This window comes from Mobula birostris, chromosome 1 (assembly GCF_030028105.1).
Source record: "Mobula birostris isolate sMobBir1 chromosome 1, sMobBir1.hap1, whole genome shotgun sequence".
Lineage (NCBI taxonomy): Eukaryota > Metazoa > Chordata > Chondrichthyes > Myliobatiformes > Myliobatidae > Mobula > Mobula birostris.
In genome coordinates, this window is record NC_092370.1 from 201,250,041 (window position 1) to 201,277,289 (window position 27,249).

Sequence of the window (27,249 nt, forward strand, 5' to 3'; positions counted from 1 at the left end):
AGGAATTTCAGAGATGCGATTTGCGCTGTTGACAATGAAGATATAATTCGTGGATGCACATTAGGTATAACTTCAGAGAGGTGGACGAGATAACACAGATAAAGGGTTTTGAAAACAGGGTAGAAATTTTAAATGTAGACGGTGGGAAAACGGGAGCCAGCGCTGGTCAGAACGCACGGGCGAGTTAAGTCAGCAGGAATTCTGGAGAAGGTGTGTGCTGGAGGTCCCCCTGCGCCCCAATTCATCCACTGCCGGCCGGACCGGCCTCACAGCGGGATAACCGACACTGGTTCGGCCGTTACCCCCAGCCCAGCCACGGCCTCACGGCGAGTCGGGCCCGAGAGCCTCGGCCCGCTTGTCCGCGCCGCTTGTGGTCTCCAGGCACTGACGTTCGGCGCGTTGTGACGCGGGCAGGAGCGGGGGTATGATGGAGCTGAGGCGGTTTCTGCAGACGCAGGCGGAGGCGGGCTGAGCGCACAGGAAGCCCAAGCAGAGGAGCGGTGTCAGCCTCCGAGTGGGAAAGCCGGACGGGCAGGGCAGCGCGGCGCAGCGCACTCCTCCCACCCCGGGCTACTCGGCTCTGCCCCTCCCACCCCACCCCGGCACCGCACCGCCGCCGCCGCCTTCATGACTGGCAGCGAGGTAGGCTAGGGCTTAGCCTCCGCACGTCGCTTAGTGTCTGAGGAGCAGGATGGAGCCGCCGCCGCCACCACCACCACCCCTGCACGGCGACAAGCCGCCGTCTCCGCACATGTCGCCCGGTTCACCTCGGCCTCATCAGCGCCGGCGCTCGGGTCGTCTCGGCCTGGAGATGTATCACTCGCTGAGCGGCACCAACTTCGACCTGTTCACGGCCGACTCGGCGGCGTCGCTGCCCTACCTGGACAGCGGGGAGGTGGACTTCAGCGAGAGCGACATCTCGGTCACCCACAAGCGCAGTCACTCGGGCAGTATCCGGCACCGCTACGACGTGGTGGGGGAGCTGGGCTCCGAGGAGGTGCGCTGGTTTTACAAGGAGGATCGCAAGACCTGGAAACCCTTCATCGGCTACGACTCGCTGCGCATCGAGCTCATGTACAGAGAATACACCGAATTTGTCGCCAAGACTGGCTCGTCAGATCCAGCCAGACCCGCTCTCGACACCGTGTGTGTCCGCGGCGGTCTCTATGAAGTCAACGTGATAGACAAGGAATGTTATCCCGTGTATTGGCTTCGTAAGTATTGCTTCTCCTTATGAACTCGACTTGCTTGTTACAGAAAAATGTGCCTCTCAAATGTGCAGTAAGCAGTACATGGCCTCCGTTAAACCTGCCGATGCTGAACTCCGGAGCAATTTTTAAAAACTGATTTAGGTCTATCTCTTTGCCCCCACTGATACTGCTTGGCCGGCTTAGTACTTGCTTTTTTTTGCTTAATGCGATAACTCGCCTGCTTGACTCTAAGGGTACCTGAATTACAAATTTAACATTTAAGGCATTCAATCAGAGTTGTTATAATTTCTAGAATGTATTTCATCGAGGGTTTGGGACTAAACTCTCCAGTCAATCTTGAATCAGTCTAACTCCCAGGATTCCATGGACTTAACATTACAGACCAGTCTGTCATTCAAGACTTTGTTAAAGGCCTTGCTAAATAGACAACATCCACTGTAATACCCCTTAGGTTACCACCTCAAAAAAAATCTCTACAAGCTTCGTCAAGCAAGATTTTCCACTCTCAAATCCATACCAACTCATTTTAATCACACTCCATCTATCCAAATAATGGTAGATCTTGGAATTTTTTTCCAGTAATTTCCCCACTACTGACATCGAGCTGACTGAGCTGTAGTTCCCTGGTCTGTCCTTGATACCTTTCTTAAAAACAAAGCATTGGACACCTTCTACTTTTCAGGAACTAGTTTTCAGGAGTTTAGGACCAGAAGACACAGCCTCAGAATAGAGGGATGTCAGATTAGAACAGAGATGAAGAGGTATTTCTTTAGTCAGGTGGTGGTGAATCTGGAATTCATTTCCTTAGATGGCTCTGGAGGCCAAATACTGGGCATATTTAAAGTTGAGGTTCATAGTTTCTTGATTAGTAAGGATGTCAACTGTTACGGGGAGAGGATGAGAATGGAGATGAGAGGGAAAATAAATCAGCCATGATTGAATGGTGGATCAGACTTGATGGGCTGAATGGCCTACTTCTGCTCCTGTGCCTTATGGTCTTTCTTCCAGGGATCATCACCTTGTCGTGGTGGGGAGGCTTGTGAGATCCTGAGAGCAGTGCTGTCTGGAATTTGGGCATCTGGCACTTGGCTCCTGGTAGGGTTACCTGCGACAGTAAGGTCAAGGAGGAGGTTTCAGACGGAGCGATCTAACCAAACCCTCAACAGTGGAGCTGGCGGGAGATGATGACACATCATGACGGCAGCAAAGGCAGTGGAAGGGGCAGTAGCAGTGAAGAGTCCTCAGTTGTCTTGCATTCCATGCCACTGGACCCTGGTCCCAGTCTGTCAAGGACCAGGAGGTGACTGCCTGTGGATCAGCCTCTCCACCTTAAAGTCACGCCCAGATGTTCTCCATTAACGTCCCCGTTACGTGGGTCCCAGATCGACTTCCGCAACCACCGATAGACAACCCCCAGTGCAATTACTTGCCATATTGTAAAAGTATAACTTCTGTTTTATTTTGGAAATACAAGACTGCAGATACTGAAATCTGGAGTAAAAATACAAACTGCTGAGGGAACAGTTCTCCAGCAGGTTTTTTTTGTTGTTCATCTTTGGTGGAAAGGTTTGAAAACAGCGGCATTGCATGCTTCAAACTGGAGGAAACAATCATGCATGGAGATGGGGAAATTTTGCTTAATCTAAAGAAAAGGAACAGAAACTTAAATACTATGATTAAAGGTAACAAATAGTTTGGTGAAAGAAACCCAGTGATCAGCAGTTTTGGTGCAGGTGATGTGCGAGGACAACAAACACCTACGTAAAGCACACTTCAGTGGTGGTCTTTAAGCATCCTTAAGGCTTTGTAGAAGATTTGCTGAATTTCACAGATGATTGGTGGACTTGTTGGATGTGAGAAGTCAATGAAAGGGGAACTGGGAAAAACAATCAATTTTGGTTGCAATGTTCCATAGGCCACGGTGACAACAACTCAAGGGATTAACAAAATAATCCTTGGATCAACTTCTGATTGAGAAACACATGTCTTAATCTTTAATCCTTAAAGGAATCTGATTGTAAGCACATTAACAGTGTGAGGAGGCTGAAGGATTGCTTTGGCTGGAGATGCAGTGAGGTGTAGTGACATGAGCTAAAGAGTCAAAGTCAACACATCCAGTCCCTTGGATTTGTGGCAGCAGTGATGGGCATTCAAAGTGAGACTATTCATTTCAATGGGTTTACAGGCACTGGTTTTCAAGAGGAGTTTTATTTAATTTTTATTTCACTTTAACTCACTATTTCTTGATTAATTTCTAGTTTCAGTCACATTTAAGTACATTTTTACAAAATAAGTGTATTTAAACTGTTTTAAATCTAGTGATCAAAGATATTTAAAAGCTGTTCAAAGGTCTCTGACAGGAACCTTTTTGGCTTTGAACAGGCCATTAGGCATCTCTGTTTCCTGGTCCTGAGCCAGTGCTCACACTTGCAGAATGGTGGTGGCATCGCGACCTGTTTCCTGGTCCTGAGCCAGTGCTCACACCTGCAGAATGGTCGTGGCATCGCGACCTGTTTCCTGGTCCTGCACCAGTGCTCATGCCTCTTGCAGGATGGTCGTGGCAGCCAGGTCTTGATTGGAGCCATGCTGCTGCAACTGGTAATTGTGGCCACAGGAAAATAAGAGGGATGGGCATTTTCAGGAAGCAAGCCTATTAATTTTCCAACCAAAGGCATCAGGCTAGCTTATCCTTCCATCTTTTTCTGCTCACTGTTTCTTAATCCAGCCTTTTCCTCTTTATTTATGTTTGAATTTTACCATTATATTCCATTCTAAGCCCATGATCAATTAATTTGCTCTTGATTAAATGAGATGTACTCTTGCTTTTCCTGTTGAGTCAAATCCTAGATTAATTTTTCTTCTGTTACTATTCTATTCCAAATTTGCACCTTCAGCTGTTGCCATGCTTTTTAAAACAGAATCTAAAGAAGATCAAGTATAATTGGTAAAAGACACCATTATACATGTTAGTGTGAAATCTGACTTAAAATGCATAAGTACAGTACTTGTACACGGAGACTAAGATGGCAAATGTGGATGGGAAGGGGGTAGTTTAATTGTGATTAAAGATTTTGTACAGCCATCCCAGATACTTTCAAATTTGGGAATAAGAAGCCACCTGCCATCTACAGGGGAAATTAAGATCTTGCCATTGTCAGGATGGGTGCATGTTAGAGATGTTTCAGATGGGTTGAAATATGAGAATGGAGGTGATTAAGGGTGGATAAGATGTGTAAGAGATAAGAGATAGAAAATAATGCTGGAAACCCATTAGTGAGAAATTGATGTGGGTGTGTATAGTCACAATTAATCTGAATCTGAAGAAAATTATGGACCACTAACTATGAAGATAACCAAGACAGCGTCGTATTTTTTAAAAAAAGCACACTGGCAGTGATGCAACTAGAATTTTTCTTTAATATGCTTGTTGTCTGACAATGGAGTAAATGTTCTTCAATGATTTTTACTTCTGACTTCAAAACCACTTTTGTTTTCATGATTTGTTAAAAATTGCAAAATATGAATACATTGTGTTAGTACGTAAATAACTAATTATTAAACTATTTTTGTTTAACAAAATGGAGTGCCTTCTATGTGAAGGCAGTCCATTCTGTTTTAATAGGGAATTGAACTGTTTCTTTCATTTTGAGCCAGAAGACATGACAATTTTGAAAATGTCACTGTCAGTGTATACAATATGAGTTATTCTATCCATTGTAATTTATACAAATGATTGTTTTTATCTGCCCCACAACAGCTGCACTGTGTAACTGGTTTTGCAATGTTCATTGTCCTGTATAACATTTGTTAAAATTAGTAAAGAGGTAGACAAAGTAATGCATCCATGAGATGGTGTCATGCTTCAATGACTACATTCAGCAGAAGAAATTTGCAACAGTTAAATAATTGAAGCATATGCATGGTAAAATTGTTGTCATCCAGTATACTGTACAGCTATTTAAACAGAATGGCTCGCCCCAAACTGGTTTCTGTAACATCAGTGTGCTTGCAGGTCAGATATTAGTGGTGATTTGTTTGGCACAGTAGATAACCTTTCAATACCCTTAATATTTAAATTATCATCCCATTTTAAATGTAAATAAGTGTTAACACATTTTAGTAAATGTGCTGAAGACTCCTGTGGAAGCGCATCAGATTTTTGTTTGCTCTTCTGACTCGTTAATCAACCCATTTATGCTGTGGTAATGCCTTTGATATAGTAACTGTTAAGAGTCTAACAGCAGTGCATGGTGTTCAAAATTGCTTGTAATTCTGGCTGTAAATTCATTGAGGCTTTTGGAAATTGCTACTTTTGTTACGGCCTTATAATGCTTTCAAAATTATTTCGTTCATTTTATTGTGCTGTACAAAATTGGTGTCAAGTGAAGGTTGCAATATTGGTGTCGGCTGAAAAATTCATTCAATGAGTCATTGTAAAATCACATTTCATAATTCTGCAGAGGCTCATTTTTGATACAACCCAAGTTTGGTGGAAGCATTTCTTCTTGAATTGCTGTTTTGGAGTAATTTTCCTCCTAATTGTGAATTTATACTAGCAACACACATCAAAGTTGCTTGGCCTGCTGCATTCACCAGCAACTTTGATGTGTGTTGCTTGAATTTCCAGCATCTGCAGGATTCCTGTTGTTTGTGTGAATTTATGTTTTTATTATATCTTGTTATTTATCATTTCAGGGTTTAGGGTTGTACAGCATAGAAATGGGCCTTTTAGCCCACTATGGCAGTGTAGATCTGTTTGGCCATCTACACTCATCCCATTTGCCCTGCATCCTCCAATGCTTTGCCTATTCAAGTGTCTGACTAAATGCCTCTTAAACTTGGCAATTATTTCCAGTGGCAGCACAATCCAAATACCAACTAGTCTATATGGGGTGGGGGGGAGGAGGTGGAAGAAGAGAAAGAAAATTATCCCTCATTCCATTTAGATCTCCTACCGTATGTTTAAAACTATCTTGCCTATTTATACCTCTCATAATCTTATACATTTTTATCAGTCACCCTTCAATCTCATTCACTACAGGGAAAATGAGCATAGCCAATCTAATCCCTCTCCATCCTGTCAATCACCTTGGAACTTCCTGCAGTCACACTCTTCATGTAGTGTGTCGACTACAACTGCACAGAAAACTCTAAGTACGGTGTAATCAGTGTGTTTGTAAAGTTACAACTCTTTAAGTTCTATGCCTTGCTCTTTTAAGGTTAGTATTTCTTCATCACCCTCTCTTCCTGTGCAGCCATTTTTAGGCAAAAATGAACTTAGGACTCCTGGATCCCTCTGTACATCAACATGACTGAGTGGCCTGCCATTAACGACATGTGCCATACCCTTATTTGTCTTTCCAACGTCGATCACTTTGTACTTGTTGGGATTAAATCCCATCTACCAATATTCCATCCAGCTTTCCAACTACAAGGCTGTATCCTGCTGTAGCCTTCGACAACTTCCTTTCTATCCACAACTTCACCAGTTTCTGTGTCATTCCTCCTACATTCACATCCAAGTCATTAATGTTCAAGGTTGAAAGTTCAAGATAAATTTATTAACGAAGTACATGTATGTCACTACATACTACTGTTACGTACCCTGTAACTGGGTTGCCAAACCGGCAGAAATGGATCACTCAGTTGGAGTCTGGATTACTAGAACTAAGAAAGTTTTATTAAAGAAACAAGCAACACAGTACTCTAATCAAAGGGATAATGAATGCAACAGATCAGCAATGATAAACATACATGTACACAGAATTCAGATAACAGGATCAATCAAGCTCTATCGTTGTCTAGGGGCAAATGACCAGTTTCAAAGTGACGCAAGGTTCAGTTCAGTTCGCAGTAATCGCTGCCGTGGGAGATGGACAGTGTGGGGGAAGGAGAGAGAGAGCAAAATCGAATGAATATTCAAACGGCTTCCACACACAGACCTTCGCAGTCAGCTGTCGGGCGAGTCCTTTGTGATGTCATCTGAGGTCACCAACCGTGACTCCTCCGTTTCCAGATACGATCGTTTCCCTGCGCTGAACGTGGCACCCAGGCAAGGGTGGACACACACCAGGTTCCCGCCGATCGTGCCTTTCCACCCTGTGCGTTTATGGCCTGGTACTTCCCACCGACTTGTGAGAGACGCACCACTTCCAGGGTCTTGTTACCTCGGGTGTCGTGTGTGTTCTGCCTTAGCGAACCTGTCCCTTTTTATCCTCCTGCTGGGGTATCGCCTGTCCATCACTTCAAACAGTTCAGGATTCAAAGGGGGAGCCGCTCTTGACAGCTCCTGCCTTCTGTTACTCTCTCCCCCCGTCCCTTCATTACACACCTCCAAATGCTGCTCCATTGTTTTCCTTATCTCTCTCTCCTGAAGACAGGTGGCAGACCAACTGCTGATCACACAGGACAGCTAACATCTTAATTTATGTGTATTCTTGTCACACTACCCTGAGATTCTTTTTCTTCCAGGAAATCCACAGTAAATACATAGAAACACAATATAATCAATGAAACACCACACACAACAAGACAGGCAAACAACTAACGTGCAAAAGATAACAAATGGTGCAAATACAGAAGGAAAAAAGAACAGTAAATAGCACTTTCACTCCTTGAAAGTGAGTCCACAGGTTGTGGGAACAGTTTAGTAACGGGGTGAGTGAAGATATTCCGTCTCTTTCAAGAGCCTGATGGTTTAGGGGTAATAACTGTTCCTGAACCTTATGGTGTGGGTCCTGAGGCTCCTGTACCACCTTCCTGATGGTAGGAGTGAAAAGGGTGCGTGGAGGTCTTTGGGTGCTGCTTTCCTACGACAGTGCTTCTTGTAGATGGATCTGCTCAACAGTGGGAGGGCTTTACCTATGATAGATTGGGCTGTATCATTACTTTTTGTAGGATTTTCCGTTCAAGGGCATTAGTGTTTCCACACCGTGCTGTGATGCAACCAGTCAATATATTCTCCACTATAGAAGTTTGTCAAAAAGTTTTAGATGACATGCCAAATCTTTGCAAACATCTAAGAAAATACAGATGCTCCTGCCCTTTCTTTGTAATTGCACTTATGTAATGGACCCAAGAAAGATCCTCTGAAATGATAAAAATGATTGCATCCCCTACCTCTGATCCCTTGATGAAGACTGGCTCACGGACCTCCGATTTCCTCTGCTCAATAATGAGCTTTTTGACTTTGTTGACATTGAGTAAGAGGTTGTTGTCGTGGCAATACTTGGCTAGATTTTCAATCTCCCTCCTATATGCTGATTTATCACACAACCTTTGATTCAGCCTGAGACAGTGGTGTCATCAGCAAACCTAAATATAGCATTGGAGATGTTCTTAGCTTCACAGTCATAAGTATAAAGTGAGTAGAGCAGGAGGCTAAACACACAGCATCGGATGCACCTGTACTGATGGTGATTGTGAAGGAGATGTTGTTGCCAATTCAAACTGATTGGTATCTGCAAGTAAGGAAATCAAGGATCCAGTTATGCAAGGTGGTACTGCCTATAAGGTCTTGAAGCTTATTGATTCATTTTGAGGTGATGATGGTGTTGCATGCAGAGCTGTAGTCAATGATGAGCATCCTGATGTAGGCATCTTCACTGCTGAGGTGCTCCGAGGTTGAGTGAAGAGCTAATGAAATGGCATCTGCTGTCGACCTGTTGTAATCATAGGCAAATGAGAGCAGATCAAAGCCATTCCTCAGGCAGGAGTTGGTATGTTTTATCCCCAACCTCTGAAAGCATTTCATCATTGTAGGTGTAACTGTAATTGGACGATAGTCATTGAGACAGTTTACTACCTCCTTGGGTGCGAGTATAATTGAGACCTGCTTGAAGCAGGTGGGTACTTCAGACTGCTGAAGTGAGAGGTTGTAGATATCAGTGCACACTCCAACCAGATGATCAGCAGAGGTCTTTAATCTCGACCTGGTACCCTATCTGGACCAGATGTTTTCCATGAGTTCACCCTCCCGAAGGATGCTCTCACATCAGCCTCAGAGACTGAAATTATGGGGTACTCAGGAGCTGTGGGAGTTCATGAAGGTGCCTCCATGTTTTGTTGGGCAAAGCAAGCATAAAAGGCATTGAGCTCATCCAGGAATGAAAACCTGTTTTCATGTATGTCTCTTGGTTTTACTTCATAGGAAAAGATGGCATTCGGCCTTGTCACAATATCGAGCATCTTTCTGTGATTCCATGCCACTCTGCATGTGAAATGGCTTTCCAGAGGTCAAAGCTCTGGACCTCTTGTTTTTGATTTGGTCGCTAGACCTGAACGCCACTAATATGGCCCTTAGCAGATTACATATCGCTTGGTTCATCCAGGGCTTCTGGTTGGGAAAGACTCGTGAGTATTACAATGAGTAAAGGAACCAGCAATAATTTTTATGTTAACCACTGGTCATGGGCTTTTAATCAGAAAATTATCCTTCCACCACTACTCCCTGCTTCCAAGCCAACTTTCAATCCAATTAACTAGCTCACCTTGGATTTCAGACTTTAAGGCAAAAATTGTACCAAATTTTCTTGTCCTGTTTTTTACCAAACGTGTGTTAGTTTAATCTTCTGGGGTGTGGGGAAAGCAGAATCCATTTTCACTGTTAGAGCATAAAAAAAGTTAAGCATAATGACTGAGAAATAACGGTGTATGAATGTTATTAATTCAAAGTCAAGTTAGCATAGAAAGAAATGCATATTCAGTGAAAGTTTATTTTATAAAGTATAGTCAGAAATGGCATTTTAAAAGTGTTCAAGAACAATACTTCAAGAGTACCCACACATATAAAAGTTAGTTTACACTGGCGCTGGGATTGGTAGTAATCTATATTTTTTGTTAAACTGGTATGCACATGAAAAGGTGAAGTTTAAGACCTTTTAATGGCAAGTTTAATTCTCATTCACCAGATGGATACTGCAACTTAACAAAAGTAAATGTGCATTTGTTACCAATGTCTGAATTTATTTCAGTCAGACAGCATGGGAGCTGCCCCTTTGGCCCATCTGTTCCATGCTGACCAAATGCTTATCCATTCTTGTCTCACTTTGAAACCATTTCTATCTGTGTACCCAACCGTCTTAGAAATTGTTATTGGAAGTAAAAAGGAAAGAAGGAAAATTTCTTAAATATCAAACTATATTGAAAGCTTTTCTATTTTAGCAAGGTATTTCTCAATAGTGGTTCATTTCGGTAGGTCATATTTGAAAACAGAATATAATATTAATAGTAAGACTCTTGGCAGTGTGGAGAATCAGTGAGATCTTGGGGTCACCTCATTACAGAAAGGACGTGGATACTATAGAGAGAGTGCAGAGGAGATTTACAAGGATGTTGCCTGGATTGGAGAGCATGTTTTATGAGAATAGTTTGAGTGAATTTGGCTTTTTCTCCATGGAGCAACGGATGGTGAGGGGTAACTTGATAGAGGTATATAAGATGATGAGAGGCATTGATCATGTGGATAGCCAGAGGCTTTTTCCCAGGGTTGAAATGGCTAACACGAGAAGTCATAGTTTTAAGGTGCTTGGAAGTAGGTACAAGGGGGATGTCAGGGCTAAGTTTTTCACACAGAGAGTGCACTGCCAGCGAAGGTGGTAGAGGCAGATACAATAGGGTCTTTTAAGAGTCTCTTAGAAAGGTAAGTGGAGCTTAGAAAAATAGAGGGTAGGGAAATTCTAGGCAGTTTGTAGAGAAGGTTACATGGTCGGCACAATATTGTGGGCCGGAGGGCCTGTAATGTGCTGTAGATTTGTGTTTCTATGTTTCACACATTTTTACATAACTATTCATTCATGGTTGATTAATTTGCAAATCTAATTGTCTTCTCGCAGAACCCCTTTCAAAATGGGCTAAGGAGAAATTCTCATTTTGCTATAAATAACAAGATATTCAAAAGCAAAATATAAATTTGTAAATATTTTGTTAAAATGTAAAGAGACTGGCACAGATCATAGCCATTGATTTGATGTACCTGGTAGGGCACTGAAAACCTGTGCCAACTAACTATCAGGAGTGCTCAAGGACATCTTCAACCTCTCACTGCTGCTGTCAAAGGTTCCCACCTGCTTCAAAAAGGGTCCAGGAAGAGCAGGCTGAGCTGCCTCAATGACTATTGCCCAGTGGAACTCTCATCTACTGTGATGAAGTGATTCAAGAGGTTGGTCATGGCTGGAATCAACTCCTGCCTAAGCAAGGAACTGGACCCTCACAGTTTGCCTATTGGCACAACAGGTCTACAGTGGATGCAATCTCGCTGGCTCTCCACTCTGTCTTGGGTTACCTGGACAATAACAATGCCAACATCAGGCTGCTGTTTTTTGGTCACACCTCAGTGTTCAATACCACCATACCCTCAGTACTAATCAACAAGTTCCAGAACTTAGTCCTCTGTACTTCCCTCTGTAACTGGACCCTTAACTTCCTCATCGGGAGACCACAATCGGTGCAAATCAAAAATAACATCTCTTGCTGAGAATCAGCCTCAAGGATGTGTCCTTAGCTCACTGCTCTACTTTCTCTACACCCATAACTGTGTGGCTTGCCACAGCTGAAATGCCATCTATTGTTGCCGGAATTTCATTTGGTAACAGGGAAACGTACAGGAGTGAGATTGATCAGCTGGTTGAATGGTATTGAAACAACAACCTTGCCCTCAACATCAGTAAGACCAAGGAATTGATTGTGGACTTCAGAAAGGGGAAGTCAAGGGAACACACAGCAGTACTCATCAAGAGATCAGTAGTGGAAAGGGTGTGCAGTTTCAAGTTCCTGAGTGTCAGCATATCTGATGAACTATCCTAGGCCCAGCATATTGATGGGATTACAAAGAAGGCACGACAGCAGCTATATTTCATTAGGAGTTTGAGGAGACTTGGTATGTCAGCAAAGACTCTTGCAAATTTTTACAGATGTAACGTAGAGAGCATTCTAACTGGTTGGATCACTGACTGGCATGGAGGGGCCTCTGCACAGGACTTGGAAAAAGCTGCAGGAAGTTGCAAACTAAGCCAGCTCCATCAAGGGTGCTAGTCTCCCCAGTATCAAAGACCTCTTCAAAAGGTGATGCTACTAAAAGGCAAGGTCTGTCATCAAGGACTTCCATCACCCGAGAGATGCCCTCTTTTCATTGCTATGTCAAGGAGGAGCTACAGGGCCTGAAGACACACACACTCAACATTTTAGAAATAGCTTCCTCCCCACTGCAATCGGATTTCTGTATGGACAATGAACCCATGTACTTTTCTTTTTGCTGTCTTTTTGCACTACTTATTTACTTCTCCTATTTGGAACATACACATTTTTTTTTGTTATGTTGCTCCTGCTGCTAATTCCTTTTCTGTCTTTGCCATTAATATGTAATTTTTGCAAGTATTTCGTCAGCCTCAACTTGATTCCAAATTTAGTGATTGTTTTACTTGCGTCTTTGTGATTTTTTAATATTCACAATTTTTGAGTATTTGTATGCTCCTTTAATGCACTTTATAATACAGTATTGTGAGTTTCTTTGCATTTCTCTGTTACTAGTCTTTCTCCACCAAAATTTAAAATTCTACTGTAAAAGACAATATGGGCATTCGTTTATTATTGTCACATGTACCAAGATACAGAATCTTACAGCATACTGTTCATTACAAAGCATCTGCAAACTGAGTTCTGAAGCTCACTCTTTCAAATTTCCCCATGCTACATATTGAGGAAAAGATCTGAAGATGACATTTTTTGCATTGGTTGATGAAAGATAGCTCATCCACACATGGCATATATAGTTTAAAATCCTCTTATCAGGAAACAATGTTTTGGAAGATTATTCTTCAAAGGATCACCAGTTTGCACTTTTATATATGGAAAAGTCATTTCTTACCCTTATATTTAAAATAATATACCTTGTCATGAACATAGGAAGAAATTTTAATGATAAATTGAAGCAGTGCAGCTTTAGGCCTCTTAACTTGCTTTAGTTTGTGGAAATATTACAAACACATTAAAATCAAAATGGAATGATTAGAACAGAAAGGTTATTTGTACTGACTATTCTGCTAGTTTTTGAAATACACAGTGAGTTTGGTTGGTGATTCCCCTTCGATCGCTTTCCTTTTTTACTTTTCTTTCTTCCATTGTCCTTTTAGCATGAAAGATGCAGGAAATCAAGGAAATGTCATTCAGATCAAGCAGCCATGTAAAGACATCTGTAATAATTTGCAGCTTGTTCCGGTACAACTAAGGAAAAAAAATGTTAAGTTCGTTTTGTGGCATGCAAAATTTGTATCTTTTTTTCTTTAACTTTGTTGACCATGTTGCTATTGAAATTTTTATTAACTATATCTGTACTGTTTGATTTTGTAGAACCAGATAAAATTTTAGTCATGCGTGGCCAATGGTTTATTGATGGTACCTGGCAGCCTTTGGAAGAGGAAGACAGTGACCTGATAGAAGCTGAACACCTAAAGCGATTTAAGGGTCAACAGATCCAGGATGTATTTGAGCTGGATGTAGCTAAATCTATGGACAGTAAAGATGGTAAGACAAAGCCTATAATCCTATTTCCTGTTTCATAATCCATTCTGAAGGAAATGGAGAGAGATTTTTCATTTATGCTTGCTATTTGACTATACAAATCATACAATCTTCATAAATTACTGTATTTAAGTTGTTGACCTGACCTTTGAATATTGCATGAGGTTAGATGTTTTCTGTAAAACTTTAAAAGCCACACAGGGCAACAAATGTGAATTGTAGCTTAGTATAATCCACTAGTGAAATAGAATTTATTTTCTTTTTTTATGTGGCTTTATATAACCCGTGTTGATTTTTAACCAAAAATTACTTTCTTGCCTTGTTTTATTAACTGACAAAATATTGTTAAGAAATAGGAAAATCATAATCTCTATGTCCTAACATCCTTTCCAGTTTGTTTCTCTCCCCCCCCCCCCCCCCCACCAGTGCAAACAAATGGATTGCAGACTTCCAGACTTCGTTACCCTATTGGGCCAGTAATTTGGCCGGCTTCTCTTGATTCACTAATTTAGTTTACTGGTTTCTCAGCTAAAGCTCCCTTGCCACTCAAAGCCCTAGGACAATGGTAGGAATATAACAAGTTTGTAGTTCGATAATTTTATAAATCTGAAAGTAGAGATGAGAAATTCTTGAATTTCTTTAGAAATTTATATTAATCCATTGATTTGCCTTTTAAAAAAAAGACCAATTCACAAATCATTGCAATCTTTGTGCACTGTGCTGGATTGGGGTGTACTGAAGACATGTATGCTTAATGGTGTTAACTTTCACGCACTATGTTAAATGGCTTCCTAACCCAGCTCTCAACAAATTAGTTCCTCTTCTTCAACCTGAAATTGTTGTCAAGAAGACTATTCACATGAGTTGATCCTCTGGGTCGAAAGTGCCTAGGTTACGGTATCAATTAGTAGTATTCTTGCTTTAACTGTCACTAGTAGCAATTACACTTTAATTATCAATTCATGATCATAAATTAGCATAACATTAAATTCTAGTTTTACACTTGATGCAAGGAATCTTTGTTTCAGGATTTTCATTGAACTGGTTGGCTCTCTATATAGAAGGAAATCGACAAAATTGAAGTGTCTGAAAGTTTGAACTTGTGTTATCTAAGCACATGTTTATGGCAATGCATCTTAATATAAGAACATGGAAGTTGACTCACCTATCCATCCAGTAAGCTTGATGGATTTTGTGGAGACAGAACTGGTAGCATTATTCCAGTATCTTTACTTGCCTGATGTATGGTTCATGTGTCAGACCATATAAGAGATGGGGATCACTGCTGCCGGGGAGATAGAACAGTACAGGCTCTTCAGCTCATGATGTTGTGCTGACCCTTTAGCCTACTCCTTGATCAACCTAACCCTTCTCTCCTATGTGACCTTCCATTTTTCTTACATGCTTGTGCCTATCTAAGAGTCTTTTAAATGTCCCTACCGTATCTGCCTCTACCACCACCCCGGCAGCACATTCCATGCAATCACCTCTCTCTGCAAAAGGAAACCCTATCTCTGACATTCCCCCATACTTTCCTCCTTTATGCCCCCTTGTATTAGCCATTTTGCTCTGTGTATAAGTCTTTGTGCACTCTATCTACACCTCCTATTTATCTTGTACACCTCTATCAAGTAACCTCTCATTCTCCTTTGGTCCAAAGAGAAAAACCCTAGCTCACTCAATCTTTTCTCATAAAACATGCTCTGTAGTCCAGTTGTACTTACATCCTCAGTGATAAAGTGTTTTGAGAAGTTGTTGATGAAACATATCAACTCCTGACTGAGAGGTGACTTAGATCCATTCCAATTTGCCTACCAGCGCGACAGGTCAACAACAGACATCATCTCATTGGCTCTTCACTCAACCTTGGAACATCTGGACAGCAATGATGCATACATCAGAATGTTCTTTATCAATTACTGCTCAGCATTCAGTACTATTATCCCTACAAAACTATCAATAATCTTCAAGACCTTGGCCTCAGTACCTCCTTGTACAATTGGATCCTTGATTTCCTTACTTGCAGACCTCAGAGAGTTCGGCATAGCAACAACATCTCCTCCATAATTTCCGTCGGCACAAGTGCACCTTAAGACTGTGTACTTAGCCCTTGCCTTACTCATTTTACATTTATGACTGTATGGCTAAGCACAGCTCTAATGCCATATTCAAGTTTGTTGACGACACCCCTGCCTTAAGCCAAATCAAAGGCAATAACAAATCAGCATATAGAAGGAAGAGTGAAAATTTGCTTGAATGATGCCACAACAATAATCTCTCACTCAGTATCATTAAGACCAAGAAGCTGATTATTGAGTTCAGGAGGAGGAAACCAGAAAATCCTACAAAAAGTAGTGGATGCAGCCCAGTCTATCATGGATAAAGCTCTCCCCACCACTGATCATCCATGTCATATAACACGACAGCACATGATCAGAGATAGATGATGATTGTTTCTTTCTTTGTGTATTTGCACAGTTGATTGTCTTTTGCACACTGGTTGAATCCCCCATTTGGTGCAGTCTTCCAGTGATTCTATTATGATTATTATTTTGTGGATTTATTGAGTATGCCCACAAGAATCTCAGGGTTGTATATGTGACATATATGTACTTCGGTAATAAATTTACTTTGAACTTTTGACCCATGAAAACAGTTGAATTTCAGGAAGGTCAGGGAAAGGCTGAGAATGAGACTCCAAGTTCCTTGGAGTGAACATCACCAATAGTCTATTCTGCTCCAACCATATTAACATCAACCGGCATAAAACCTCGCCAATGGTTCTGTTTGGTTAAGAATTTTGAGAAATTCGACGTCCTCATCCACTGTTACTAATTTTTGTCGATGCACCATAGAAAGCGTCCTATCTGGGTGCTTCACAGCTTGGTAAGGCAACTGCTGGACCAGTAATCGCAAAAAAACCACAGAGTTGTGAACACAACTCAGCAGATCATGGAAACCGGCTGCCCTCTGTGGGCTCTGTTTATACTCCTCACTGCTTCAGTAAAGCAGCAAAGTAATCAAAATCCCCACCTATCTTGAACATTCTTCTCCAGTCAGGCGTAAGATGCAAAAGCTCGAAAGCAGGTTCCACCTGGCTCTAGAACACCTACCCCTCTGTTATGACTACTGAATTGGCTCCTCAGTACGATAAGATAGAGTCTTTGTCTTACAATCTACTTTATTATCTTGTACCTTGTGTCCCTGACTGCAATTTCTCTGTACCTGTTGCACTTCACTCTGCTTTCTGCAATTGTTTTACCTTGTACTACCTCAATGCAGGCTTTTTCACTGTACATTAGTAGTCATAGTCATACTTTATTGATCCCAGGGGGAAATTGGTTTTCATTACAGTTGCACCATAAATAATAAATAGCAATAGAACCATAAATAGTTAAATAGTAATATGTAAATTATGCCAGTAAATTATGAAATAAGTCCAGGACCAGCCTATCGGCACAGGGTGTCTGACCCTCCAAGGGAGGAGTTGTAAAGTTTGATGGCCACAGGCAAGAATGACTTCCTATGACGCTCTGTGCTGCATCTCGGAGGAATGAGTCTCTGGCTGAATGTACTCCTGTGCCCACCCAGTACATTATGTAGTGGATGGGAGATATTGACCAAGATGGCATGCAACTTAGACAGCATCCTCTTTTCAGACACCGCTGTGAGAGAGTCCAGTTCCATCCCCACAACATCACTGGCCTTTTGAATAAGTTTGTTGATTCTGTTGGTGTCTGCCACCTTCAGCCTGCTGCCCCAGCACACAACAGCAAACATGATAGCACTGGCCACCACAGACTCGTAGAACATCCTCAGCATCGTCCAGCAGATGTTAAAGGACCTCAGTATCCTCAGGAAATAGAGACGGCTCTGACCCTTCTTGTAGACAGCCTCAGTGTTCTTTGACCAGTCCAGTTTATTATCAATTCGTATCCCCAGGTATTTGTAATCCTCCACTATGTCCACACTGACCCCCTGGATGAAAACAGGGGTCACCGGTACCTTAGCTGTCCTCAGGTCTACCACCAGCTCCTTAGTCTTTTTCACATTAAGCTGCAGATAATTCTGTTCACACCATGTGACAATGTTTCCTACAGTAGCCCTGTACTCAACCTCATCTCCCTTGCTGATGTGTGACAATAAAAAAAACAGTTCTAACTCCAATGAAATAGAGAATAGTGACTATATTTGTGCTTCAGAATTGAAAGATATTTGTACAGTCATAATGAATAGAATCAATCTGTTAGGCACAGCTTGTTAATGCTGACCCAGCTACCTACCTCTGAGTTACTCCCATTTACCTGTGTTTGGTCCATATCCCTCTCAGCCTCTATCCATCAGAATGAGAATGAGGTTTATTATCACTAACTTATCTAACTTGAAACTTAGTATTTTGCATCAACAGAACAGTGCAAAGATATTAAAATTACTCTAAATTACAAACTAAATTGTGCAAACAAAAAGGAATAACTGATGTTAATGAGTTTGTGGACCATTCAAAATTTGATGGCAAAAGGGAAGAAGCTGTTCCTAAAATATTGAATGTGGGTCTCGGGTTCCTACACCTCTTACCTGATGGTAGTAATGAAAAGAGGGCATGTCCTGCATGGTGAGAGTCCTTGGTGGTGGGTGGCAGCTCCTCTTGAAGATGTCCTCAATGAAGTGTTATTCTCCTTTTCAAAGTATGCATGAAAGTAGTTAAGCTTATAACAAAGTGAAGCATCACTACTATTTGTACCGTTCGGTTTTGCCTTGTTGGGAGTAATGTCATGCAAACCATGACACTAGCTATCATGCATTTGATTATGCCTCTAACTTCACATGGAATTACCTTTTGCTTCTCACAGTGGTCTTCCACAGGTTGTGCCTGAATATCTTGTAGGATTCTGGTTTACCAGTCTTGAACGCCATGCGTCTTGCCCTCAGCAGATTGCAAATTTCCTGGTCCATCCAGAGCCTCTGGATTGGAAACCTTGGTATGCTTTCAAAGGCACTCGTTCATCCTCGCGGGTCTTGATGAAATTGGTGACAGCTGTGGCGTATTCATTCAGATCTGAAGGTAAATTCCTGAATATGGTCCAGTCTGCCAATTCAAAGCAGTCTTATAAATGCTACTCTGCTTCTCGACCATATGTTTGCGGTCCTCAGCCAGGAGTCGAATGGCAGCCAGTGATCAGACTTGCCAACATGTAAGTATGGGATGGCACAGTAAACATTCTTGGTGGTGTAAAAGTGATCTGGTTCTGCAGGTGACATGTTGATGGTAGTTGGTAAGAGAATGGGTGTATAAAATCCACCTTTCTTAGCAGTACCTCACATAATTATTGGTTTCTCTTGTTGATGAGTATTATATCATTCTTCACCGAGCACATTGGTACAGAAGCCCTCTTTCAAAGTTCTCATAAGTCTGAGGTCATTGAATATGGAATAAGTTGAGCAAGATATTTTTCTGTAGTGCAATGGCTGTTCATTCAGCTAGCACACAGAGCATAAACAAACCTTCCAAATAATAATCACAGTAATCGTAAGGGGCAAACCAAGACAGGAAATAAATCAAACCTAGTTTCTTGCATTTTTCTGCCCCCTGCATTTAGTTCCTTTTGAATAATATTGTTAGCCTACAAAACGAAAATTGTATTAGAAAATTCTAATGTAATCCTGTAGAAGGGTCTCGGCCCGAAAGGTCAACTGTTTATTCCTCTCCATAGGTGCTGCCTGACATGCTGAGTTCCCCCAGCATTTTGTGTGCATTACTTTGGATTTCCAGCAGCTGCAGATTTTCTTGTGTTTTAGAAATTGAAAGTTATCAAAGATATAACATTAGTCTCCCTTAAAGATGGTATTCCATCTTTCCAACAAGTGCTGTAAACCTTTAAGTTGTCATATACACTCAGTGGCCACTTTATTAGGTACACCTGTACACCGCTGTAATGCAAATATCTAATCAGCCAATCATGTGGTAGCAAATCAATGCATAAAAGCATGCAGACATGGTCAAGAGGTTCATTTATTGTTCAGACCAAACAACAGAATGGGGGAGAAATGTGATCTAAGTGACTTTGTCCGTGGAATGATGGTTGGTGCCAGGTAGGGTGTTTCAGTATCTGAGAAAATGCAAATGCTGGAATTGGTGTGCACAACAATCTCTAGAGTTTATAGAGAATGGTAGGAAAACTCCAGTTAGCGGCAGTCTGTGGCCAGAAATGCTTTGTTAATGAGAGAGGTCAGACGAGAATGGCCAGGCTAGTTGAAGAAGACATGAAGGTGACAACACAAATAACCATGTGTTCTGGTAAGACGGCGTGTTTGGTCGCAGCAGCCTCTCCAGGTCCAAACAAAGGTGTGATTGTTTGTCCTTTGTGTCTTTTGTGTTATCGCAAGACACTCCCTAGATATTGAGAACTTCAGTTGCTGTAGTTCTGCCCCACTGGCGAGATGTTCGATGACAGTGGAGCTGGAATTGTTGTGTACCATGTTGCCTCCTGCTACAGCCACTAAAGGAGGAAGGTGTCCGAGGCAGCATAAGTGATCACCTTGGATGTATTTTGTGATCACGAGACCCTGCTAGACATTGGTAATGTGGAATACTGCATGTCCAGTTCACTGTTCATTAGCAAAGACTTCTGTACAGAATGTGCTGGGTGAAGTACGATACATTGCTCATCAATGAGAGAAACCAGTAATGCACGGCCTTGGTTGTTGCGCAGACCTGGTCCTCGTGATGCGGGTCGCCTATTGCAGCCACCCACAGAAGGAAACACCAGCGGTGGTGTGGGAGAGTGCTGCTCTGAGCTGGGTTGGAAGCTGCCCCCTCCCGTTGGTGCTGCACCCCCCCCTCCCCCCGGGGTACAGTCAGTGGATTCCATCCTTCTGTGGCTGTTATAGTGCATGATGTGCTGTGTACTGTGTTTTACACCTTGGCCCTGGAGGAAAGCTGCTCGTTTGGCTGTATTCATGTGAATGTTTAAATGACAGTTGTACTTGTTATGACAGTAATGTGCAGCACAGAATCTCTGAACACGTAACATGTCAAACCTTGAAATTGATGGCCTACCGTAGCAGAAGTCCATGAATAGCCACTCAGTGGCTACTTTATTAGGTATAGGAGGTACCTCATTAAGTGGCCACTAAGTGTATAAGGGATAATTTTTACCAGTTGGATTTGAAAAACATCATAGCTAATCTGACTATAAAACTGTATGCAGACCTATACAGCTATCTACAGTTTTCATAGTTTTAGGTAATTTATTTTCAGGCCATTTTCAAAATAAATGTCTGTAGTCATAACCCTATTTGGCTTATTAAGTTAGCAGGGTTCTTGTTCCCCATTACAACTTCCAGCTAAATAATGTTTTCAAAATCTTGCTCATCTGGTCTTCATTCCTCTTGGTGTAAATTGGAACTTGACATTTAGTTCTAAATTAGTTACTAACTAGTTTGCACTTATCCATCTCATTTTCCAATTATAATTTAATTTGCCCTTGCTATGGATTTTATTTAACAATTTTTACTATCTTCTACACCTCTCTCACTTCTGTAGCTTCCTTGAGCCTGTCATGCACCCTATTACAAGATGATATGTAAAAATATCCTATCAGATAGCAAGCTGATCTTGCAGCTTGTCTTTCCATAATTAATGTAGAAAGAGCATCTGTCAGATGTATTGCTTTTTCTCAATATTTGCACATCTGGACATCCTTTTTAAGGAATAAATTGAAGTATCTTGTGTAAAGGATTATTTTTACTTGAGTGAAGAGTTCTAATCTTGGAGAACAAGACAGTGTATTCCTGTGACTTCATTTTCATCATTTGAAAAATAGAACATTTTTTGCAAGAGAAATAATCAACATCCCCTAGGATTTCAATCTGAGAAGTCCCTTAAAATGGCAAATTAATCCGCTGTCCAGAGGAATTTTGTTCCTTTTAATATTGTTATCTAGCTGCTGATTGAATAAATTGTGCTTCATTAATCAAAAAAACTACGGAGTCTAGAAATCTGAAGTTTAAGAAATAAATGCTGGAAGGACTCAGCAGGTCAGGCACCATCTGTGGGAAGAGAAATGGAGTTAATGGTTCAGGTTCAGGTCCAAGTCCCTTTGTTAGTAATGATTTTGAAACATTTTTGGGGGGTGGGGGGAAAGTGGTTTTCTTTTCTGAATCGATTTTTACTGATGTTTTTAGTTGCATCTCCAGATTAAGCATAAGAAATAAGTAGGAGTAGGCCATACATTCCCTGAACCTACCTCACGAATCAATAAGATCATGACTGATTGTGAGGTCTTGACTTTGGTGCACCTTCCAACACTAACCTCCTGTAATTTGATTTCCATAATGTCTGAAACTTCTTGTCATCTCCCTCCTTGTCTTAAATAGACTTGTGACCAAAGCCCCCTCAAAATTATGTATCTTTCAGTGAGGTTTTTGTATCATGTTGTACCTGCATGTTAACTTTCAGTGGCTCATGTATAAGGTACACAAGGTATTTCTGAACTTCATACCTTTCAAATTCTCACGTTTTGTTTACCAAGCCAGGTAGCCTCATTTTTTCCAGATGATATTCCATCTGCTTCATGACAGCCCCTAATTTCCCTGCCACCTAATTTTAAGCCTCAGTAAACCTGGACTTATAGTTAATTCTCTTGTCTAGATCATTGATATAGATTGCTGAAAGTCCAAACACACCACATTAAATGGTTTACCTCTATTTGTTTTGCTGGTTAAACATAAAAAAAACATAAGAGATTTGTCAAATCTGATTCCCCTTTCATAACTCCGTGGTGATTTTTGCCCAGTCCTATCAATATTTTCTAAGTACCCTTTTAACCACTATAATAAATTCAAGCATTCTCCTTAATACACCTCCGTCAGACTGATTAGTCTATTGTTCCCTGTTTCCTTCTCCCGTTCTTAAATTTTATCCCACTGTTTTATTGCCTTCCAATCTATGGGAGCCATTCTAGAGTCTTTGGAACTTTGGAAGCTCATGGCTGAAGAATCCACCATCTTCATAGCTGCCACCTTCAGAACATTAGGTCATCAAATTCTAGGTATTTTTTCATCTTCCAGTCACATTAATTTCTCCAATGCTATGTATTATTTTTAACCAATGCTAATTTCTTTGGGTTGCTCATTCATACTAGATCTGTAGTTCTCTGCAGTTTCACAGGACTTCTGATGGCTGACAATAAACGTTTAATTTCTCTGCCATTTCCTTATTCTCCATTATAATTTCTCCTGACTTAGTTGGTAAAGGAATCCATTCATCTTTTTGTTAATCTTTACCATATTACCTATCTGAAGAAACTTCAACATTGCTTGATATACTACTTTCATAATGTGCTTTCCTTCATCGATGCCTTGGTCCTTTTGAACTGTTAAGTTTTCCCAGTTTTCTATATGCCTTGTCTTTCTGCCTGCATGTTTTCACTTAACGCATCCAACCTTTAACCCGTTGGCCATGACACGACTATTTTTATGCCTTAAAGGGATAAGCATTTCCTTAAACCGTCTATTACTTTGTTAAATGTTACCCATTGCTTGGCTATTATTATGTCTTTTTAATGTTGCTTCCCTATCTGTCATTGCTAACTTGTATGTCTTGTCTTCATAGTTTGCTCTGTTTGATGTTAAAACCCTGTTGGTGTACATTATATTTTCAGATTTGTTTTTAATTTTATTGACAAAGCAAAGTTGAAAGGCAAGAAAAAAAATAATGCATTGCCTTTTAGTAAAAAAAAAATGAATTCTTGTTCTCCTCAGGAATTGATATATTGAAATATCAGTTAGCTCCTAGATTTACTTTATTTCTGAGAATCTGGCTGCTGACAAAAGGGAATGGAAGGGAAGAAATTGAAAAGTATCAATGAACTACCATTTGGCCTGGAATATTAACTCTTTCTCCTTCGAAGATGCTATCTACCCAGTTTAGTTTTCCAGTATTTTCTGTTTCTGCATAATGGAAGATACTGCATATTTTGTATAAAGCTACATCAAAATATTTTTTATATTTGTACCAGATAGGTTGATGTAACCTGTTGCCATTCCTTTCTTTCAGTGAGTATTATTTAGAGAAGTTGAAATCAAGATAGCTAAGGATGTGTTCGTTTGGATTATTGATGTGCTGATTATATGATTTTGATTAATGTCTATTTTAACCAGCTATTGCTAATAGATCTTCAAGTTTATCAGTATAGTTTTTCTGTGAAGCCATTATTTTGGACTGTTTCTAGTGACTTGGCAATTGTAGAACTGAAGTCATAATGTGACAACAAAAATAAGCAAATAAAGTTTCAGATATGGATCTTGAAACAAAGTCATATCTGTATCCTGTCTTTAATTTGTATTTGTCGTTTCAGAAATAGTTCAGAATATGGTGCAAATACTTTAGAAAATAGTGTGAATGGTTTCCTGTTCAGTATTGGAAAATTGTTTTAATTGGAGAACCTAGAACATATTTTGATTTTGAGATCGATACATTCTGGAGATCAAGAGAGTGTTCACAATATCCATAAAGTTGACCTTTTTTTTTACTTTGTTAGTTTTCTACCAACTCCCTTCCTTCTATTTTCCCTTTCTGTTCAAACGGAGAGGATGTAAGAAAATTGCAGGCACTGCATGTTACAAAAGAAAGTGTTCCCAAGGTATAGTATGAATTGTTCTCTACACCTAGTGTTGGTTAGAAGAGTTTTTCAATTAGCATTTACTCTCTTCCTCTGCTGCTGAACTTAGACTAGTGCCCAAAGTGGAACTGTTTCTGAGTCTCAAGTGTTTCCTGCTGCCTTCAGTGCTTTGTCCATGTAACAAAAATTGGCCCTTGAATTCATTCTCATAGACATAAGGAACAATCTTTAGAAAATCTGTGACTGAGAGCTAGGGCCACCTTTTATTAGTGCATGCTTCCCCCAGTAAATTTGTAGAATTTTTTAGAAAACATAAATCAGTTTAGTAGAAATAAGAACTCTCAAGTGAATTTTTTTTTAATTGGTACTACACATTATGATCTGTTCAACTTGAAATCTGTAATTTGTTTGTCACCCATTGTAACAGATCCTTTCAGGGTGAAAGTCCATTATCAATGGCATTGTGTATAATTGGAGAACTAGAGATTTGCACTGCCGGAACAACTTCAGTAGCAATGGACAAAAAGCTCTGTTGTGCACAGGAACTCACTTAACCACCACATGAATTTTCTTATACAGTGGCATGCAAAAGTTTGGGCACCCCGGTCAAAATTTCTGTTACTGTGAATAGCTAAGCAAGTAAAAGATGACCTGATTTCCAAAAGGCATAAAGTTAAAGATGACACATTTCTTTAATATTTTAAGTAAGTTTGCATTTTTACAGGTGCATAATCCCTTATCCGAAATTCTGAAATCCAGAAAGCTCCAAAAACGGAAGTGTTTTTTTTGCCAACAGCAGACGTCACTCAGGTGTGACGTGGCAGCACTAGCAGAGGCCGCCCGACGTCAGTTGTGGCTCAGCGCTCGTACTGGTTACACGTGCATTTGCTGTTCGCTGATATTTTGTGTTCACTGTTGACTTTGTGTTTAATTTCACTGTGAAAAGTGAAAATGTCAAAAAGAGTTGCAGATACCCCAATGGGTAACAATAAGAAAAAGAGAAGGAAGCATCTATCGTTATCAATAATGCAGAAAGTGGAGTTATTGCAGAAGCTTGATCGTGGTGTGTCTGTGTGGTGTCTTACTGAAGAATATGGTGTCGGAACTACCACTGTATATGATTTAAAGAAACAAAGACAAGTTACTGAAGTTTTATAGTGACAGTGACGTTCTACATTTATTCCAATAAGTCATTTACCATGTGATTGATTCGGTTCGTTTGAAGCTGTATATTTTTATGTTTTATTGAATTTTTTTTCTTGTCATTATTCCCTAACCAATACAGTATAACAACTATTTACATAGCATTTACATTGTATTAGGTACTATAAGTAATCTAGAGATGATTTAAAGTATATGGGAGGATGTGCATAGGTCCAGAGCTCTGCTGGGTCCTAAGGTCCACCGCATTGAGTCGGTAAATAAGGGACTTGAGCATACATGTTTTTTTTTTTGGTATCAGCAAGGGGTCCCGTAACCAATAAGGAGGGATTCTGAAATCCAAAAAATTCTGAATTCTGAAATGCAATTGGCCCCAAGGATTTCGGATAAGGGATTGTGGACCTGTACTTCCATCCTTTACGGTTTCAAAATAACTAAAAAGGAAAAGGGCCTGAAGCAAAGGTTTAGGCACCCTGCATGGTCAGTACTTAGTAACACCCCCTTTGGCAAATATCACAGCTTGTAAACACTTTCTGAAGCCAGCTAAGAGTCTTTCAATTCTTGTTTGGGGGATTTTTGCCCATTCTTCCTTGTAAAAGGCTTCTCGTTCTGTGAGATTCTTGGCCTGTCTTGCACGCACTGCTCTTTTGAGGTCTATCCACAGATTTTCGATGATGTTTAGGTCGGGGGACTGTGAGGGCCATGGCAAAACCTTCAGCTTGCGCCTCTTGTGGTAGTCCATTGTGGATTTTGAGGTGGGTTTAGGATCATTATCCTGTTGTAGAAGCTATCCTCTTTTCATCTTCAGCTTTTTTACAGACGGTGTGATGTTTGCTTCCAGAATTTGCTGGTATTTAATTGAATTCATTCTTCCCTCTACCAGTGAAATGTTCCCCCAGCCACTGGCTGCAACACAAACCCAAAGCATGACCAATCCAGCCCTCTGCTTAACAGTTGGAGAGGGGTTCTTTTCATGAAATTCTGCACCCTTTTTTCTCCAAACATACCTTTTCTCATTGCGTCCAAAAAGTTCTATTTTAACTTCATCAGTCCACAGGACTTGTTTCCAAAATGCATTAGGCTTGTTTAGTTGTTCCTTTGCAAACTTCTGACGCTGAATTTTGTGGTGAGGACACAGGAGAGAATTTCTTCTGATGACTCATCCATGAAGGTCATATTTGTGCAAGTGTCACTGCACAGTAGAACAGTGCACCACCACTCCAGAGTCTGCTAAATCTTCCTGAAGGTCTTTTGCAGTCAAACAGGGATTTTGATTTGCCTTTCTAGCAATCCTACGAGCAGTTCTCTTGGAAAGTTTTCTTGGTCTTCCAGACCTCAGCTTGACCTCCACCATTCCTATTAACTGCCATTTCTTAATTACGTTACGAACTGAGGAAACGGCTACCTGAAAACGCTTTGCTATTTTCTTATAGCCTTCTCCTGCTTTGTGGGCATCATTTATTTTAATTTTCAGAGTGCTAGGCAGCTGCTTAGAGGAGCCCATGGCTGCTGACTGTTGGGACAAGGTTTGAGGAGTAAGGGTATTTGTAAAGCTTTGAAATTTGCATCACCTGGCCTTTCCTAACGGTGATTGTGAACAAGCCTTAGCTCTAACAAGCTAATTAAGGTCTGAGACCTTGATAAAAGTTATCTGAGAGCTCAAATCTCTTGGGGTGCCCAAACATTTACATGGTGCTTCTCTCCTTTTTTCACTCTAAAATTGTACAAAATAAAAATAA

At 40.8% G+C, this 27,249-nt stretch overlaps 1 protein-coding gene across 4 annotated transcripts in view; it reads left to right on the top strand.

The window, feature by feature from the left end:
- Nucleotides 1-502: 502 nt before the first annotated feature.
- The window catches only part of ddhd1b (DDHD domain containing 1b), a 65,969-nt gene continuing 39,222 nt past the window's right edge, over nucleotides 503-27,249 (top strand). For 2 of the 4 annotated variants that reach the window (XM_072268766.1, XM_072268755.1), the window contains exons 1-3: nucleotides 503-1,214; nucleotides 13,557-13,730; nucleotides 24,269-24,370. In XM_072268766.1, the coding sequence (XP_072124867.1) occupies nucleotides 692-1,214; nucleotides 13,557-13,730; nucleotides 24,269-24,370 (799 nt within the window). In that variant the 5' untranslated portion in view covers nucleotides 503-691. The remainder of the gene's footprint in view (nucleotides 1,215-13,556; nucleotides 13,731-24,268; nucleotides 24,371-27,249) is intronic. The other 2 variants (XM_072268737.1, XM_072268746.1) reach the window with 2 other exon arrangements.